The sequence below is a fragment of the Gigantopelta aegis genome, chromosome 7 (assembly GCF_016097555.1).
Source record: "Gigantopelta aegis isolate Gae_Host chromosome 7, Gae_host_genome, whole genome shotgun sequence".
Classification (NCBI taxonomy): Eukaryota; Metazoa; Mollusca; class Gastropoda; order Neomphalida; family Peltospiridae; genus Gigantopelta; species Gigantopelta aegis.
The window spans coordinates 12,749,057-12,771,054 of NC_054705.1; the positions used below are offsets into that span (position 1 = coordinate 12,749,057).

A 21,998-nucleotide genomic window follows, 5' to 3' on the forward strand; every position below is an offset into this window, starting at 1 on the left:
ACTGGTACAGGTATAGGATGGCTAATACTCCTAAAGGTACTGGTTGTGGGTGATGGGCTGACAGTATTGTTGTATAACTTTGTGGAGCTACCAAGATTTATAGGTTTATACTTTGTAGCTGTACATTGTTCAAGATATATGTTAGAAAGTATAGAGTTAGGTGCTTTACTTACATAATTAGTAGTTTGTTCTGCTAAGCAATATGCCAAATAAATGTTATTTGATTTAAGTACCTCATTATCTACAGCATGTACACATGTATTCTGATCAGTTTTCATATAATGTGGTTTCTGGGATTCATAGATAACATTAAAGGAGATGTGTCAGAGGTAATAGTTTGTTGAGGCACATAATTTGATACTCCATGACACCCCTAGTTGGGAGGGAGACTGGCTAAAGCATCAAATCGGTTTGTGTCCTCAAAACCAGGGCTGGGGTTGGGTCTCTTTTTGGATGGGGCTCTTCCACTGATATCTGTTTCTAGTGCTTGGTGTCTCATTGGGGTCTGGTACTGGTGAGGGTTGTAGAGTCGACTTTCTGGCAGATATTCCTTTCCATTAATGAAGAGTCTATCCACTTTCAGAAATGCTTTTTGGTTTTTCTTTTTTGCTTCTCTAAATATCGGATATAGTTCATTCCTTCTTTCTGCTATTTCTCTTGGGAATTGGTAATTTATTCCAAAAGGCTTCCCTGCAGGTTTCTTGGCTGCTTGTTTAATTTTGTCCTTCTCTTTTAGCTGCCGAAAGTGTGCCACAATAGTTCGTGGTCTTTGGTTTGACGGTCTATATGGTCCTAATCTGTGAGTTACCTGAATTGGCAAGTCGTCTTCGATTTCTAGTTCTTTTTTAATGAAGGATTTTAAAACATCTTCTGTGTTTTCATCTTGACCTTGATCAGGGATGCCCGAGAACAACGAATTAAACCGCATAGATCTAGTCTGGAGGTAAAGGATTTCGTCATATAGTCGCTGGTTTTCTTCCTGAACTTCGTTCATGTTTTTTGACAGATGAAATATATCTTCATTTGCAGTTTTCATTGTTACCTTCAGGCCATAGATAGATTGTTTGGCTTGGTTTGATTCTAATAAAAAATAGATTATATTGCTGCGTGTTGGGTTAGGGTTTTTTAATGTAACATGTAACAAATGAGACATTTTAAGCAAAATGATTGCCTACATTTTCTCAGGGGTGAACATTAGCGGTCGCTCGGTCGCCCGTGGCGACCTTTATTGCCTAAGGGTGACCAAGAATTTTACAAAGTTAGTCTGTTGGACGACCATCGATTTTAAAGTCTGGCGAGTATAGTACCAGTTAAAAAGGAAACACACTGTAACTGAATCAAATGACCACTGTGACAAAAGACACTGCCGCATCTCTGCTGGCATGAACTACAGATCTGGCAGGAGACAATATTATAGAACAGGCTGACCAGACTATGTTTCAGTTTCTACGATTATGGTCTGGGACTGTAAACAAATATAGCTCTGAACGTATTGTAGACACTTGAAATTTATTTTTAAAGTCGTCGGCTTATTGGAATGGACTGGATACTACATAATTATATAGTAGACCTAATTTGTTTTTTTACATTATTAAATGGTATGGTACAAATAAATCCTATTTGATTAGCTTACTAGTATTTTATTCTAGGACAAAATCTAAATTTATCTTGTAGTTTTAACTCCCAGTAAAAAATACATTTTCCATTAAGACAGGGATTATTCCAAAAGTCAATTGATTGGCATGTAAATATAAAATTCATATAAGAAAAATAGTAATGTATTAAATCGTATGGGTATTTGGGAAAATTGTGGATGATTCCATCAATCTTATCTAGTGCCTTGTCTATAGAACAACCACTCCCGAGAAAATCCTTTACTTGAGTTCATCTCTCTTGCATCGCCACAAAGAGGACTGCCACTCTCAGACTAATATACTAAAAAATGCGCAGTTAGTATCTTCACTGCAATATCGATAATTTGAGAGACAATGCACGTCAAACTGCATAAATTGCCTGTTCTAGCATTTTTGTATTAAACATTATATTTAATCTGTATCATTTAATTGTAAATTGTAAAAAACATGTTTTATTTATAATGGATTTCTTTTCTTTTTAAAAAAAAACCTTTTGGGTTTGTACGAGTTTAAAACTTAATAATATGAATTTTAACATTCATTATGAAGTTGTATGCCAATTCATCGTTTTCCTTCTGACGCAAACGGACTATATACATGGTTATTATTATACATGGTTGTTATTCAACAAAGAAAACTCTTAGTTTTGATTTTTATTGTGCAGTTAAATTGGAGGGCTACTTGAATTTGAGAAGGGCCAGTAAGATTTTTCTTCAACTGGTCCTGCTGGCGACCATGGTTTTTATGTTAATTTTCAACCCTGTTTTATCACCTGCACACCATCGACTATGTATTAATAGTGTACATATTAACACAATGTACGTCCATCTTGCAGCCAACTCTAAATAATGTCAGTTTCGCGATCCAGTGGGAGGTCCTCGCATTTTGTTTCACATTCTGAATATACGAAGATGTAATCATCATTCATGTTTCTCCATTTGTCTGATCGTCGCGTGAGAGCTAAAAGGTCGTAAGTGCCGACCTAAAACGTGTCCCTAATAGCATCGCTTATACAGGACGATTTAAGCGAATCACAGAAACCAATTTGCACGAAACATACGACTTTCCTCCGATTTGCTTGCTGTGCATTGTATGAACACGACTGGTTGTATGTGGTGGATACACCCTTTTTAAATACAATTCGTTATATAATTATGTCTGACATAGGTCGTATGTGCCAAATACGACCGATATGTATTCTTTGTTATCGGACTGTGATAGAAATTACAAATGTGAAGTACAATAAAGCATACATTATGTGAATATGTTTATGTGCTTAAATCCTAAATATAATATGACTTGTTGTTGTCTATTATTGGGGGTGTGGGGGGGGGGGGGAGATTATACTGTATGCAACGAACCATTTGGCAACATACAAGAATCGTGTCTATATATAAATAGGAATTGCAGTAACATTAAAAATGTTTGTATGATTTGCTACATTATGTGCACCATAATTATATGTTTTGGTGAATTTTCTTGAAAAACAAATATCTATTTTAAAGTGTTTTTAATCAAAGCAAAGTTTCCAACATGTAATTTGTATCTGTAGATACAATTTTAATTCATAATAATGTTGTATGTGGCATATACGACCAAAATGCAAGCATAATTACACTGATCAAGATCCGTCTTGCAGCTGCCTTTGGAGATCTACAAGACTGCCCTACATGTAGGCATTATGGATTAACAATATTGCACATACAAATGCAATTGTAAGTTATCCAGGACAAAGTTCAGTAACAAAAGACAGTGTAATCAGACGTACAGTTAAAAGGCGAATAAACGATAGCGAGATCTATGAATTTTGATAAACTTTACAGTTAACGAATATTTGCAACAGAATGTTGAACGTGAACATGACACAACACACACACACACACACACGCGCGCGCGAACACACACACACACATACACAGTCCCACCGTGTCCGACACTGCATGATGTTAATACTGATCACACACACACACACATACACACGCGCGCACACACACACATCAAAATATTAGCACAACATAGCACGTACAACAGAAGCTGAGCTTGACATAGCACACACAACATAAGCTGACCATGACATAGCACACACAACCTGACATGAACATAACATAGGTCACACAACAGAACTTGGCACATCAATGAAAAGAAGACCTGAACATAACATAGCAAAAAGCTGAACATGAGAAAATAATCACCATAGAAAATGAACGTGACATACCACTTGCGATAGTATATTTGTTTTGTTTAACAACACCACTAGAGCACATTGATTAATTAATTATCGGTCATTGGATGTCAAACATTTGGTAATTATGACTCGTAGTCATCAGAGAAAACCCGCTACATTTTTCGTAATGCAGCAAGGTATTTTTTATATGTTCCATTTTCTTTCATATATTTTACAACAGGTCTGAGTGTCTTGCAAAAGAAATATGGACTCAAGTTACATGCAAACGGTAGCACATTCGAACTATAATATGTGACTCAAAACAATAATGTATTGGACTGGACTGAACATTTTAAATGACTGTATATGAATGTTGTGCAATGATTTGTTTAATTAAAAAACATAATGATGTGCATGGATCTTAAACAAAATGTCTAAACAATATGGTGGACAATTTGATAGCCTTCGTTAACACTCGACATATTGAAAAAGGAAAATCACACAAGTGAGGTTAAGTTATGTAGCATGTATCATCACCTATTGTGTTGAGACATTTAGCACACCAACGCAATGTTGTTGACCAGATGCTGGAAGAAAGCCTGTGGGATTGCCTACCATTCTTGGAGATTGTTGGTGTGTGGGGGGCATAATTGTCAAAACATCTTCTTTCAAACTCATCCCAAACAACTACCAAGTCAAGGGAATATGCTGGCGAATCCATTCATATAACTTGTAAGAAATCTGTTGCCACCTAGCTCTATGTGGCCGCACATTGTTATCCTGTAGTACTCAGTTTGATCATATGGTTCGCTGTGCAACAATGACCAAAAGATGTAAAATTTCATCTCTGTACCGAACACCAGTGAGATTTCCATTCCATTCACAACGTAAAGGGGAATCATATGGCAATATAAATTTCCACCGCAGACCACAACGCTACCAGCTCCATATCTATGACGTTGTCAAACACTGACGTCAACTAACCTATCACCTGGCTGGCGATAAACTCTTATCCTTGCATCATTTAAGTTTAGTGGGAATCGAGACTCATCAGTTAAAAGAACTCTGTTCCACTGTTGATGTGTTCAGCGACGATGACGTCTACACTAGTCACAACTCGATGGCATAGCATACGGGGAGGTCAAATTGCTTGATGTCGATTGCAAAAGTCTTATTGACGAAGACGATAACGAATAGTTTGACTTAACTCTTACGTGCCAGTAGGGGTTCGAAAAATTGTCTCTTAACCGTCTTACCATAGCAGTACTTTGCCGTATGTCCATATTGACAATGTACCGATCTTGACGATTTGTGGTTGATCTTGGCTGGCCAGAAGGGGGATGTACTTGAAGCGAATTAGTGGTTTCCAAACGCAATTACACGCGAATTTCACATTCAACAAAATTAACCACCTACAAAAATTATATTGCTGCATGTATTTGATACATTTGGTATTTGGCGTTATTTTTGTTAATTTTATCAGGACAGTTGGAGGCAACGCTAAATGTGTATAGCATATAGAATCTGGACGTAAGACTTGCATACAGACCAATACACAATACATCCATAATCATGTTTTGATCTAACTAAACATATTTCCAAACGAAGCATAACCTTTCTGTCTGCCCCACATTCTGTATTACTAATAACTTATAAAATAAATAAGGTACAAAAGATAGCTTCCTATCAAATATAACACCCAGAACGTTGGTCTCCTCCACCACTGGAATCAGATTTTTGTCGACAAACAGCTGTGGATCTACGTGGATCATGGATACCTCTTTTCTGATAGCAGTGTTCGAGATTAACGGTATCCCGATATCCTGGGGATACCAGAATTTAATTTTGGATACCAGACTTCAAGAACCCAGTATCCCACCGGGATACCATATAATACTAAATTCTCAGGTGGGATACCAGATTTTGAAATGTTAGTATCCAATTGGGATACTGGCCAAACATTTTAATCTCGAACACTGGATAGGCATGACTCTTGTAGAGAGCGTGTACATTGATGCACACACAGTTTGTTTAGGTGTTAGATGAGCAATATGCAACCGAGATTAAAACATTACTGAAACATCCTACACACAATTCAGTGTTTCACAACAAATATATGAAGTTGTTTGAAGAAAGGCCTAATGCCATCCTTATATTTGATTATCGCATCAAGCATTTCTGGGGGTCAATTTCCAACATTGATTTAACAGATACTTTCAAAACACCTTCATATTTTGTTTTACTGCAGTAACCATTTTAAGTAAATTGTGCATTTTATTGTGCGATAAAGTAGCAATACGTATACAAGATCAAAATATTAAGAGCATTTGAAAAGGGTTTGGTGAACTCATCATAATACTTCACCAATTTGGCAACGATTTTCAATGTTCAGCAATATGGCTGTCATCTAGGATTCTGAATTCGATTGAATTAGCTATTATTTGAATTAATTTAAAAGGGCAGACACTTTCTTTCTTTTTTTTAATCAACCAGAAATTATATATATAACTAAGTGATCATGCTAAACCACCGAAAATAAAGGTGGCAGGGGACGTATTGGACACACTTGATCAAACATCGTTTGGCAACATCGGATTCCTTGGAAAAGTTAATTTGCAATCAACTTCAAACATAAACTGAACACTGTTTTTCTAAAGAGACCAAATCTGAGACCGACATTTTGGATTACAAGAGTACAATTCGGTAAACCCCTGTAAAACATCACACCTTGTATAATTTTAATGAACACAGGATGATGATATTGGTGTCAAATGAAATAATATGACAAACTATCAAGCAAGCAGGTAACAGACATTCAATGTGGTCTTCTGAAAAACAAAATATAGAAATTGAGATATTGTGTGGGAAGATGAAAAGGTGTGGTCATTTAGTGATGATTTAGTCATATATGTGTTAGTGGATATCCTATATTAAAGTATGCCATGTGGACCAGTTGATCATAAGCTTTGATTTGAAACATTATACATGCCACTGACGAAAATATGGGTATTTTAGTGCTGAACAAAATTTAGAGGGTACCAATTATGGCCCGACGTCAACGAAAAACATTACATTTTATGGAGTACCCTCAAACACTAATGACAGATGAGTACTGGATCCCAATTGGTTCACTTTTAGCAGCTAGTTTCATGTTGAAAACATATTGGGGCTTCTAGAAAAATATAATGTAGTAGAGTTGTGGAGGGAGGGGGTGGAGGTGGGGGTTGCACTAGGACTCTATGTAGCCCATGACCTATAACGGACACTTGATATTTATAGAGACATCCAACAAAGTAACTGGCCTCGGTGGCGTCGTGGTTAGGCCATCGGTCTACTGGCTGGTAGGTAATGGGTTCGGATCCCAGTCGAGGAATGGGATTTTTAATCCAGATACCGACTCCAAACCCTGAGTGAGTGCTCCGCAATGGATAGGTGTAAACCACTTGCACCGACCAGTGATCCATAACTGGTTCAACAAAGGCCATGGTTTGTGTTATCCTGCCTGTGGGAAGCGCAAATAAAAGATCCCTTGCTGCTAATCGGAAAGAGTAGCCCATGTAGTGGCGACAGCGGGTTTCTTCTCAAAAATCTGTGTGGTCCTTAACCATATGTCTGACGTCATAAAACCGTAATATAAAATGTGTTGAGTGTGCTGTTAAATAAAACATTTCTTTCTTTGTTTCCAACAAAGTATCCAATGTCCAACAAATATTAAAAACGAAACACGTTCAAACATTATCTACTGAGCTTCACCTAAAGGAAAAGTGATTTTTTTAATCAGCTGTGATCCATAGACTGCAAATTTCTATCGACTATTAGACTCCTAAGATCCATAAAAGTTATAAAATAAAAAGTGAAGTAGAAAAACAAGATACTTCAGACATAGAAAATGCAAACTCGTGTGATTTGCCAATGAGACCAATTCTAGGTGGATCAACGATCCCTGCTCAAATGTGTAAGTAATTCATTCATATTATTCTAAAACTACTTGTTTTGCTGGTATCAAGTTAGGCTGCCTTTCTACCCGCGCGGCTAGCACATTTCCATTGAGGGTTCTTATGACACGGTTTCTTCCATGTGACGTCATTAATTAATCAAGCGGCCATATGCAAATTGAAATATGCCATTGTAAAATGAGGAAGATCCATTACTAAAAAATTTGTACAGAAGAACCCCCCCCCCCCCCCCCCGAACATTTGATCAAATCGAGATTTGAACTATCACTTAAGTCCGTCCCACAGGGAACGCTCCCACCCCATGCTATGTAATTTACTACATATTATTTATTTATGAGCCGATTGTTTTCTAAATTGGACACAAAAATAGTTGTTGTTTTTTGTTTTGGTTTTTTGTTATAGGCCTATTCCAAAACACATAAGCCTAGTTTTCTTTTTACATCAAACCAAACTGAAATTAATTACACCCTCAAAAAAAAAAAAAAAAAAAAAAAAAAAACGGTACGAGAGCTAATACATGTAAAATGACACACATATTTTGGAAACATAGAACAATGAGGAACCGATTTTGTTTTACTGACACCACTCTGGTGGTGCAAAAACAAAATAGAAACAGGGTCCACTTGGTTCATATTCGACCCCCCCCCCCCCCCCACCACCACCCCCAGGTCCAAATCACGCTACGCCCCTGCCACGGGTATGGGATGGGTAAGGACGGAACAGCCCACCGTATCATAAAAATTACTTTAAAAACACAATAGTTTACCTCTTAAAATAACACAATTCTTGCTATAAAAGGACTTTTTTATTCTTTGTTATTAAAGTGAACACGGTAAATATTATTGTTAGTAAGAAGTTGGTGAGCATGCACGTCAGTTATTTGAACTCATTTCATGTTATTATAATATCTGTACGGCGTTTTTTCATCATTGAACGAGGATAAAGGGTGTTAACATAAGCGGATTTATGAGGAAGACATCGCGGTCCGGATTCGCTTCTTTTCTCTTTTTTTTCAATAAATAAATTTTTAAATTGACAAACTTGAAATCTTTAAAAATTAAAACATTGCAAAATTTCAGCATTCGTCACCGATACTGTGTAGACGTAATTTAGTGAACTTAATATTATTTTAATTCATTATGATGGTTGTGTTTATTAACTTTCCATTAATATGCGTGTATAATAGTAACATAATGATTATGATTATGATTATTTTTATTATTATTATTATTGTTGTTGTTGTTGTTGTTGTGGCACCTGTCATGTATTGGACGTTGAATTTTCTTGCGATTCTCGTCCAGCAATTGTTAGTTCAGATCTGGTACTTGCATTCACTTAAGGATTGGTAATCAGGGTTTCTGCCAGAGGGTAAAACGGGTATGGCGCCATACCCAAATTTTTAGCAGATTTAATTTTTTTTTTAAGTTGACTTTTTGACAATAATTAATTACTCTTATTATTACTGTATGATTTTCTTAACCCTAACCCTAAACTTAACCCATTTTCTTTCTGGGAGAGGTCCCCCATACCCCGTTGACTGTGGTTGAATTCAATTACATAGCGTCATACACAAAAATTTCTTTCTGGCAGAAACACGGGTTTTCGATCACCAAGCCAGTTAAAATTTCAATTTGCTCATGTGTGAACTTTTCTCACCCATTGCACGAAGAATGCTAAAAATGCCTACTCCTAAAATGTGAAAATTAAATAACGCTGTAAAACACACAAGTGCAGGAGATGGGTAATCATGGGTAATACCCCAAAATGACGTCATTTTATGGATTCCCCATGCGGTTCGAGCCGCTTAGCGGCAGAAATAGCCGCGCGGGTAAAACCGGACCAATGGAAAGGCAGCCTTATATTTTGGATGACATAGACTGTTTGATTCACCTGTCTAAGAATATAACAAGAGACTATATACTAACATCCCATACAAGCTAGGGCTCGAAGCCATAAAATACTGAATACGAAAACAATTTGGCTGAGGAATTTGTTTTGAAATCGTCACAACTAACACTGGGAAATAACTCATTACATTCAAAGATAAATATTACCAACAAATCAAAGAATTACACCCACTTATACCACACTAATAATGGGAGAGAGAGAGAGAGAGAGAGAGAGAGAGAGAGAGAGAGAGAGAGAGAGAGAGAGAGAGAGAGAGAGAGAGAGGAGTCGTCACATGTATTTTTTTTTTAATATGGAAAATATCAACCGATACTATGTTAATCGGTATTTGTCGAGGCTCTGCCAAGACAAATACCGATTAAAGCCATACTATCACGGATTTAAGGACCTTATTTCTCTTAAAATGGATAATAAATAAAAATTACATTAATTGTTGGAAACCAAATCTAGCTATCGCGTCAACTTAACTGAACCATGATGGAGTGAAATCCATGTCGTCCCTCTCGGCAATTTTAGCTTTTGAATTATGGATCATTGCCATAATTCAATTATTTTTACAAAATGTCATTAATAAATGGAGTATGGTGGTTATAAAGATGGTTGAATAAAGTACATTTAGGGACAAATCAAATTAGTTTTGTTCAGGTAATACTTTGTTACACCATTAAATAGGTCAGTGGTCTGTGACAATATGCCTTTAACTACACGAGGTTGACACTTTAGATATTAAAAAATACACGAATAGCGAATTATATTTATCCTATAACACTTCCAAAATATCATTTTAATTAAATGTTTAGTAAATCGCTGTACTAAAGTCGCCGCCATCGGTAATATGAGGTCATCACGATTAGCACAAATTAGTTTGACGTCATGCATTTTAAATTTGCATATAATCATACCATCATTAACTGGGTTAATACACTAACATATCACATGGGTTTATGACATGGATATCATGGGCAAGTTATAGGATATATATATATATATATATATATATATATATATATATATATATATATATATATACATTTTATGGACCGAAGAAATTGATATTGGCCGAGCCCAACGGCCAATATCAATTTCTTCGGTCCATAAAACATAATATTGTCCAAAATGATGAATAATTGTTTTATTACATAATGCCATCCATAAGACTAGTACATTCCTGTTTGTTTATCAGAATCGAAATACGCTAATGCTTTCCAGCAATGTATTAAAACATGGGATTTAGTGACGTCACGTAATTATATGACGTCGTATGACACGCAAGGGAATGCGGAAATAAACAGTTGAAGCATTATCAAGACAAAAATCAAATTACTCATTATAACCAGCAAGAGTGTCAAAATCGTATTTATAGCAAAATAAAACACGAAATGTGATAAATTTGAACATACATTTAATACTGAAGAGTTACCGATTACCTCCAAATGCCTTTTTTTTTTTAAATCACATTGTTTTAAAGACGTTGCCGGTAAGTAAATCTTGACAAACAACCCCTCCCCTCCCCCATAACGTTTGTAACGCATCGCATGGTGCATGAAATAGCCTTACATAATTGTTGAAATGCTCATTTATAATGTATTGTTTAATAATCAGTCTCCATTTTGCACGTTTGATTACAATGTGTATAACATGAACAGTGAGTGAGCAACCTTTACTTGATTTTGTACTCGTGTTCTTCAATCAAATGCAACCACCACTAATGTACCATAGTGAATCGGTTATCTATAGTATAATACAGTATTCGGACAATTCTTTAGTCGGCGATTACATACATGATCCAGAAATCCATATCATTTGAGATATTCCAAATGGTTGTGTGCATTAAAATAATACACCAATCAAAATATCTGGATTGTTTTCGCAAGTATCTGGATTTTTTTCGCGATGAGTTCCGAACGGTACCGAAAATTAATACGGAATTCACAGTGATCAATCGGACAACTGCGTAAATAACGAAGTGTTCCGACTGCAAAATTATGTAAACAAATTTCATTGGTTTTCGCTGTTAGGACTCTGAACGCACATGACAAATAATTTAATACTTATACATTTTTGGAGTCAGTCGCCAGATGGCGACGATAATAAATTCAGTCGGTCGCCACGCCAACATTGTGGTCGCACTGGCGACCATTTTGGTCGCAACGTAGAACACTGCAACAGCAATAACAAAAAACAAACAAAAATTAAAAGTTTAACCACTAATATGCAGCTTCATGATTTTCATTGACATACCTTTATCACACACACACAAACACGCACACACACACATGTCCCCCCCCCCCCCACGCCCCCCCCCCCCGACACCCACCCACCCTTTAAAGCCGGATTGACGGCAATGCCTAATCATTAATTGAATACAAATTTGTGTCATCTTTATTTTCATTAGTCACGTTTGATGGACCGGTGGGACCGTCTCAGGGCAATATCATTATTTATGGAAGGTCATGTGACTGTTTTTTAACCAATAAGAATACAGATATATTTTTCATTATGTAATATATAACACTCTGCATTTGAGTAAAGTAAAGTAAAGTAAAGTAAAACAACAGAGGTTGGTGTATAAAAGCCGTCCTTTCAGGTATATTAATATTAATACTTGATATGTTGTCTGGTAAGTAACGATCCTGAGTTGGCTAGTGATTTGATTTTCGTTTACTAGCCAACTGGTGAGTAATTATAAAAAGATCTTTTGCGGCATGTATTGCCATGTCAGATAATAAGTAACTACAACAGGTGTATAGGAAAATGCATTAACTGTACTTACTAAGATGTAACATATTGCTGTGTACTCCCGAGTTAGGCAAATAGCACCACCAGTCAGTGAGTTCCTTTTTCTCCAGACTGTGGACCCCCATGTGATATCTCTTTGTTTCAGCGGACCATTCGTTTGTTCCCGATCCACATCGAGTTATGTGGGTCTTGTGTTTCATCGGTGTATTCCCAACAGCTGGAGTCGTCCTGAAATAAGTATGCCACCATGTGCCCGTTTAAACCACGTGTGGAACTGTATGTAGTCAGTAAAACCAATGGCATTTCTGACTGTGCAGGTGAAGTTGTAGAAGGCGCCCTCATGTCCCACCGCTGACGAGCCAGTCAACTCGGCTGATATATCTGCAAATATTTCATGTCAACTTATTTCCGTGCTTCTATCCAATTAAGGCTGAAGCATAAGCATACTGTGCTGGGTTGTCTGTACAGAACGGTTAGCTAGTTGTTTAGTGGTTAGTGAGAGAGAAGAGGGTGTAGTGGTCTTACACCTACCCGTTGAGTCGTTAAAACTCGCTCTATTTTTTAAAAATATATACCCACATAACATGCTATATAGTGTGTGTGTTTTTTTGTTTTTTTTATTATTATGTTATTGTATTATATTATATTTTAGTTTATTTATTCCTTTATTTCTTTATTATGATCTTATTACTGTTAGTTTTTATTATTTTTCTTTTTTAAGATTTATGTTGTATGTGTGTATTTAGTTTCCTTACGCATATGATTTGTTTATATTTAATATCTTCCATATTACTACCCACGTAATTATTTATCATACATATGCGTACGGTTTATTTCGTTAATTTTAGATATGTATTGATTTTGCATGCATGAATGTTTTTTAAATAGTGCTATAACGCTCCCCACCATTAAGAAATATTGTAAATATGTTTTTATTATATTTTGCTGGGGGTTTTTTTTTTTTTTTTTTTTATAAAGCTTACAAGTTGTATAACTTTAAGCAATAAAGAACTTGGGTGAGAGCCGGTATTGACTTTTTTCCCCCTTTTTTTTTCATTTCGCAGTAATTAGCAACAAATTTTATATTTTGTCAAATTCTGAAGAAGAGTCCATATATATGTTCGATAATATTGTTTTTGTATTATTTTTTTTTTTTTTTTTGGCACTGTTTGGCGATATTATATTTTGATCAGAATTAACATCATGCAGTATCGGACACGGTGGAACTGCGTGAACATCGCGGGAAGCCAACTCATAGAGATGGGGTCGTGAAAGGACTCGAACAGGGTTGTGAGTGTGTGTGTGTGTGTGTGTGTTGCATCGATAAAGTAAAATTCATCATGACAAATTCTGGTAAATTATTTTTTAGTTCTTTGTTTCAGAATTATTTTTGGTGAGGTTCTTTTTGGGTTTTGTTTTTTGTTTCTTGGGGTTTTTTTAAAATAAAAGATTGAACCAAATGTTGGCAAGGCCAAAGCCTGGCCTGTGATACTGCTGGTTTTTGTTTGTTTTGTTTGTTTTGTTTTTTTTTTTTAATTCAGCACCCTCTGATTATGTAAGATCAACTGCAACGTTAGACACAAAAGTGTTGATATGGTGCATCTTTTTAGAAATTTGGACGAGTCAATGTGAAATTATACCATAAATTATACCATCAGCTATGCCCTAACAATCATAATGAACAGACGTGTGTGCAATGATATTGTATAATTAAAATGATTGAATGAATACATGAATGAATAAATCGATGGATGACTGTACGAAGGAACGAAGGAACGAACAAACGAACGAATGAATGAACGAATGAATGGATGGATGGATGGGTGGATGGATGGATGGATGAATGGATGAATGTTTAACGACACCTGAGCATAAAACAAATATTGACTAATGGGTGTAAAACAAAGGTAAATACAATTAGAAAGACAAAATGTACTGCCTAGAGCACTTAATTTACCTGTATCGAATGTGACAGCAACGAGACAGGTAGATAACACCACAGTGATGGATAAGATGAGGCGCCTACGGGCCATACCTGAAAAATAAGTTGAAATATAAAGGGACAATCCAGTCTTTGTTGCCACTGATATTGTAAAATGTGTTCGGTCCATATATTATACTAAAGATGCAAGGGTCAAAATATACGCCATTCCGAAATTAGTGATATTCAAAACGGACTAGTAAAACGGATATTCCAGTATTCCATCATTTCATTTTCATTTCATTTGTTTATATAGAATTAAGGTTCAAGCCAGCTACCCTGGGTACACACCTCAGCTATCTGGGCTGGCTGTCCAGGACAGTGGATTTGTTGCTAGTGGTTAGTTGTTACAACTCGCTCTGGGTGGGAGCCAGTACTGGGCTGCAAACTCCAGCTTTTTGTCCGATAGCATAACCACGACGCCACCGAGGCCGGTTTATTCCATTATGAACCACGGAATCCACATGCGACTATTCTGACTTACCGTTTTCAGCCAAACCAGTATCCGGACTCAAAACAAAAAGAAAAGCTCCGATCATTTCGCATGATACAACCAAAACGTAATAGTCTTAGTTTGTGTGAAAATGCTCTAACACCCTAACTGATAATCATAATATAATAAACTGTTATCGTAATAAACGTTTTGTTTGTACTTTCCAGGTCCTTTATTTTAGCACATGTTTATCCTTTTTCAGTATTTTATTTGTTTTTATTTTTATTATCTCCATGGTAAGATGGTATCGGACTACAATGTGATAATGACCGAATCACATATCCACCGATTCGGGATAAGGCGCCCGTACGTGCCCAAATTTCGAGGCACATTTTCAAAATCTCACGGCGTCTTTCCAGTGGTCGCCTCGGCGTTCTTTCCTCGCCGTAGGGCGTCTATGTATGCATGTGTGCGTTAATCTGGATGTGTATGTGTCTGTCTTTGTATTTATATATCCGTATGAGGGTATGCATGTGTGTATGTGTATGTGTCTATGTATATACGTACGGATCTGTCTATGCGTGTATATATGTATATGTGATTGCGTTTTATAGATGTGTCTGCATGCGTGTATGTATCTTTCTCTCTCTCTGTGGGTGTGGGTGTGTGTGTGTCTCTGTCAGTGTATGCATCTGTGTGTGTATGTATGTGTGAGTATGTGGATATGTACTGGAAAATGGTACTAATATGGACCATCAATCAAATTCGTCTGTTTGACTACCAGAAAGGGTTTAAGCGATGGAATGACTTGGGTATGTAAAAAAAAAAGGTGTTATATTATATTGTTTATCCACTGAAATAGTCAAATCGTATTTTCTAGGGGCGGGGGTTTCGAAGGGGGTTTCAGACCCAAATCAAATTCACCCTTTTGACTTAAACTATGTTTTATTACAGAACACTGTAGGTCTCATTCTGCTAGAACACAATTAGCCATTCGTGCTGTTTAAAATTATTTATTTATAGCAACTTAATTAATACAAGTTATTTTCTACAGAGTGTAAAAACTAAATGTGTATAGCAAAATATAAATTGTATGCACATGTACATATATTTATCTACCCTTATCGGTTAACCTACTGCTCTTTTCCCACTGCATGCAAATAAACGATTATGAGAAAATATTGTTCTGCGTATTGTAACATTTAATTTAATTTAAATCATATATTATGTAATGTAATGTGTTAAGGGTGCTATGTCAAAATTACAAATATTATTCCTTTTACTATATCATATGCGCATCAAACATTACAACCAAATAATTCTATTTACTAGAAACAAAATAACTTTTAGGGGGATATCTTGAGTGTCACACACATTAACTAGTGACGTCTATGTTTTATGCGTGCACATTCAAAACAGCAAATTTACCCAGAATTATTTAGGTCAAGTGATAAAAGAAACAAATATGGTGGCAATGTTATATTGAGCCACAAATTATTCGGCAAACCCCGCTTGTCGTCAGTAGAAGTGGTTGGTCTACGCTGGCGTCCTCGTATGCTAATAAGCTATGTCACGCGACCAAATGCAGCTCTCTGATTGCGTGACCTCCGAGTGAGGCCACACACCTCTCAGCTTCAATCATCGTCTTCATTCTAGATAGAGTGCAACAAGACACAAGAATGTCAGAATCATAAAGCACGTCTGCTCTCTTTGAGTTCTGAAGCACGAATGTGCCTTGAGTAAAAGTGTACCTCTTTATATACACAGGTCAGTACTGCGATAACAAGGGTTAATAGTCGTTCCACTGATGACATCCATTAGGTTTGTAGAAGTTACATTGCAGGAATCATATTTGAGTTTTGTGGTCCTCTTGCATGGCACAAGGTATACTACAACCATTGGTTGAGATGTAGAAAGATTCCCTTCCTTGAACTTTTAGAGGGACAATTTATATCGTGAGTGTCTTATGTGCCAAAGAGTGTTTCCCCTATTGGGTGTGTTTATAAAAAAAGGTGGAACACTAAGACTGATAGCAGATTTAAGACAGGTTAATGCATTTTGTAACACACCATAATTCAGGTATGAAGATATTAGTGTTTTATCTCAGGTTGTGAAGAAAAATGACAAACTTGTAACTATTGACTTGAAAGATGGGTTTTTTTCACATACCAGTCCATAGTGATTATAAACCATATCTTGGTTTATGTTGCGAAAATGTATACTATGTATGGAATGTTCTTCCTTTTGGTTTACAGTCAAGCACTTATTATTAATTTTGTTTTGTAAAGCATTACGACCAGTCATTGAATATTTACGTGAGAAGGGTTTACGTTTACTCGGATATGTAGATGATATATTAATTTGTGCACCATCTGACACTATTAACGGTCACTGAAAGCTAGTGTTAGAAACATTACAGTTGTTGGGTTTTAATATAAATTTTGAAAAGTCTAGTCTACATCCTGAACACATAAAAATGTTTTGTTTTGTTATGGACACTTCTAACGATTCTGTAATTCTTTGGGGTACCCAAGTCTCGTATAAGAAAAATTAAAGTTGACATTCGTCGTGCCTTATGCAAACCATTCATTCGTGCTAGAACATTAGCTCGGTTAATAGGACAATGTATGGCAACAACAAAAGCAGTGTTACCGAGAAAACTAAAATTACGGTCAGCTTATAGACTTTTACATACCACGGTAAATTGGGATTCCATGATCGAATGGTCAAAAACAGCTAAATAGGATTTCGAATGGTGGTTTGGTGCGTTTGATTCATAGAAAGTTGCTCCATAATACCGTCAACTACAGATGCCCAGTTAACAACGGATACTTCTCAGATAGACTTGGGTGCCACACTGGAAGGCAAGGAAGCTCAAGGATTTTGGGACAAATCTATGGGACACAGACCATCCAATGTACGAGAAATGTGGGCGGTACTTATGGCCCTAATTGCTTTCAGACAGAGTGGCAGGGAAAACAATTCAAATTGTTTCAGACAACATTTCTACAGTGGACTACTTGAACCATATGGGGGGTCCAAGTGCCGAATTGAATCAGATTGCAACATCCATATGGGCAGAGGCTTTAAACAGTCACGTATCTATCACTTGCTGTCATATATCGGGAAAACAGAACATTGTTCCAGACTACCTAATTCATTTAAACGACAAATACGAATGGCAGTTAAACACAAAATTATTCAAATTCTTGGACGATATGTGGGGTCCACACATCATAGATCGATTCGCTTTAGTACTTACGACACAACTGGACAATTTCAACATTTGATTGTATCACCCACTGGCATCAGGTGTAGATGCACTTGCATAGCAAGACTGGGGCATACACAACAATTTCGTCAATGCGCCATTTCGTTTAATTCCCAGAGTATTGAATGTTATTCGAGCTCAAAAGACAGAAGCCACTGTAATTGTACCGTTGTGGAAAGCTCAACCTTGGTACAGGGTTCTAAAAACCGCAGCAATAATAAGTACTTGAGGACACGCAGAACCTTTACAAAACCCTCGGTGGAAACTATGCCTGGAGAATATCTGGGAACAATCTCTAATAAACAAGAAATGGTCAGTGGAAAACATTAATGTATATAAGTTTTATTTAGCTCCTTCAACGTTAGCATTGTATAACCGTTACATTGTTCAATTTCATACATTTTGTGCCGACATGGGTGAACCATTTCCACCTACCAAAACTAATCTTCTGGCTGACTTTCTACGTCAACTATCTGAGACATCAGAAAGACCTAAATCAAAACTGAATTGTCCTATCGCAGCCACAACTCATGTATATGATGCTATGGAGCTAAAAAGCCCAGGGCGATCAACGTTTTTGCTGAACTTGGTGGAAGCTCTAGAACTAAAACACTGATGAAGAAATTCACAGTTTTGCCTGTTGAAAAGTTTTGTGATTTGTTTATATCATGGCGAAACAATAAACTGTTGTCGGTGAAAGATTTACGTTTGAAAACAATTACTCTATTAAGTTTGAGCGCGATGTTAAGACCATCCGGTATTGCTCCAATATCACTTGCCGGCGATTCGATTACAGGAGAAGTTAGAAAAGTGGTATTTACTATAAAACAATTAAATTTTCGAACAATGGATCACTTTGAATACAATTCTTTGGAATAAAGAACGATACTCATAGAGATAGTTTTGACGTTCAGATACCACCACATAGGTGTCAAAAGCTTCATCCAGTAGCTGCTCTAAAGGTTTATATTGAAAAAACGTCCAGTGTTCGAGATACAGCTGAATCGCCTGTGTTTCTGACCTTACGATCGCCTTTCAGTGCAATAGACACTTCAACAGTTGCGAATATCTTACAAGATGATATTAAACTTGTGGGACTGGATCAGCAAGGGTACTCTGCAAAAGCATTTCGCCCAACAGGGGCTACGTACGCTATTCAACACAACTTTGACCCCCAGATTGTCCGAAAACTAGGAAGATGGAAAAATTAATCCGTTTTCTTTGAACATTATGTGCATTCCAATACCCCACTTGCCTACACTGAAACTATCTTAAGTTCTACTTAACTAAAAGGTATTGTGCTACATATTCTTATCAGCTGTAACAGTAAACAATATACATGTATGCCTATTATTTTACTTATTTTGTTTGTGGTCTTAAAACATACCACACCTAACAGGGCTCACTATTAGGGCATTATGTTCAATAAATATTATTTCATTTATTGAATTTATTGTTGGTTATTCCCCATTGACGTAGGTTTAATTAAACATGTATTAACAACGATGACAGCTATGCGGAGCCTACGATTGACGTAAAATCAGTGTTTTCCTGCAAAACACGTCACATCGTATTAAAAGTGAAGTTTTGCCGAAATCCATCAAAGTTCAACTGATATAAATTCTACGAAGGTAAGAGTTTAAGAATTACTTTCCCTACACTGTAATGGAATTTACTGACTCATTTAATTAGTTTTCGGTCTGTATATTGTCGTTAAGAATCCGTCGTTAAATTGCACACCGTCGTCCAACGAAAAAAAAAGTTTGTATGTTTTATTTAACGACGCCACTAGAGCACATTATTTTTTTTATCGTAACATTGGCTATTGGACGTTAAACATATGGCCATTCTGACACTGTTTTTTTTAGAGGAAACCCGCTGTCGCCACATAGGCTACTCTTACGACAGGCAGCAAGGGATCTTTTATTTGCGCTTCCCACAGTCAGGATAGCACAAACCATGGTATTTGTTGAACCAGTTATGGATCACTGGTCGGTTCAAGTGGTTTACACCTACCCATTGAGCCTTGCAGAGCACTCACTCAGGGTTTGGAGTCGGTATCTGGATTACAAATCCCATGCCTCGACTGGGATCCGAACCCAGTGCCTACCAGCCTGTAGACCGATGACCTAAACACGACGCCACGGAGGCCGGTACAGTCCGACGAATGGCCAAATTAAAAGTGCATTCACACACGTAAACGATGATGAAACCCAAACAAAAAACCAAGTCGAATAAAAGGTGAAAATACCTCTATATGTCTCCTCCCTTTTTGTAACTAAACCATTTTTAACCATGATGCCTGGTATAACGTTTTGCATGCGTGTGTGTGTGTGTGTGTGTGTGTGTGTGTGTGTGCCTTTTCCAGTTTCCCGACGTACCCTAATTTTATGTGGGGACCCACCAATTTTTTTAATCAAAAGAGAAAAGAAGGAAAAAAAGAAAGAAAAAGAATTGTGATTTTTTTGCAATCGGAACACATAATTTAGTACTTAATAAAAACATAAACAAATATCCGCCATTTTGGACCCAGAAAAAAATGCACAAACAGGGAGATGTGTAACCAGGGTTCTGCCCAGGATTTCTTGAGTGGTGGCAAGTTTTTCCCCACTGTATTTGGCAGCAAAAGGCGGATGTGACGGGGGTCTTGGGACCCACCCCCAGGAAATGTTATTAATGCAGGCCCTCAGATGCAATCTGAGCAACTCATAAGGCCCCTAATACAGTTTAAAATCTTGTGAATTTTTTTCAGATTCTTAATATAATTTTTTTCTATTTTCCTCTGATCCTTGTAATAACAATATATATAATATGATATCAACCTGCTCATAAATAATGTTTATTTGTTTTATTTTGTATGCTGATAGTTTGTTAGGCTTCACTGCTGAATGAAATAAAAAAAGATATAATTTGTGATGTATTTGTTTATTTTGCTATAAAAAGCCTATTGATAATCTATTCATTCCAAAGACAAGGGGACAGTGAAGATAGGTGGCCAGCAAGGCAGGGAAATCACAATTTATTCAATTGTGAGTAAGTCTGCAATTTGTCTTCCTTGCCCAAAGTTTCACTGCAGCCTCGAAAGGAAATCTCTCTAAGAATGATTCTGTTATTATGTAAATTATTTTTTCACTGGCATCGCCGTATTCTTTGCATGAAAACCTCCACCAATGTCTTTAAAGCACCGTAGCAAACGCGTTGATTAATTAAATTTACAAACTACGCAATAATTATGACTAACTCCTTTTACGAGATATGCTCAACCAAATGCATGTATTAAAACAATAAAGAACAATAATAATAAAAAAATAAAAAAAAAGAAGATCTATAGATCGAACTAAAATCTCGCGGATTGTTAACTATTATCTGATATTCGTATACAGACCGCGGTTTCGACATTGTCGCGATGATCTAAATTTAGACAAGAAACACGCTACATCAGGGCTCTGTGAAGTTGGTTACTTATTCCTCGTTCCTTATTCAATATCGAATAAGTAACTGGAAAATCCGTTTCACATTCGCTTTGCGCGTACTACACGTTTAAGTTTATCGACTGGTAAGATCTATCTGAGGCCTTGCGATATTGTCCAAACAAGTAAAAATTCGGTATTAGCGCAATATATCACAAATATTTTACTACTTTTTGCCAATAAATGAGCAGCAGAAATGAGCAGCAGCAGCAATAACAAAACTATTAGTATTACTACTACTACTACTACTACTACTACTACTACTACTACTACTACTACTACTAGTAATCTTATCGTTATTGTTATTATTATTATAATTATTATCGTCAACATCACCATTACGAACAATCAAAGTGACATAATTACATAACCCGTAATTTTGTCACACCCCACCACATTTCCAACACGCATGTGTGGAAAATAAGTGATCAAAAATACATTT

General features: G+C 36.5%; 1 protein-coding gene across 1 annotated transcript; it reads right to left on the reverse strand.

Moving 5' to 3' along the window:
* Positions 1-373: 373 nt before the first annotated feature.
* On the reverse strand, positions 374-1,036 carry LOC121377901. Its single transcript, XM_041505998.1, has one exon. The coding sequence runs from the start codon at positions 1,034-1,036 to the stop codon at positions 374-376; it is 663 nt and encodes a 220-aa protein (XP_041361932.1).
* Positions 1,037-21,998: the final 20,962 nt, after the last annotated feature.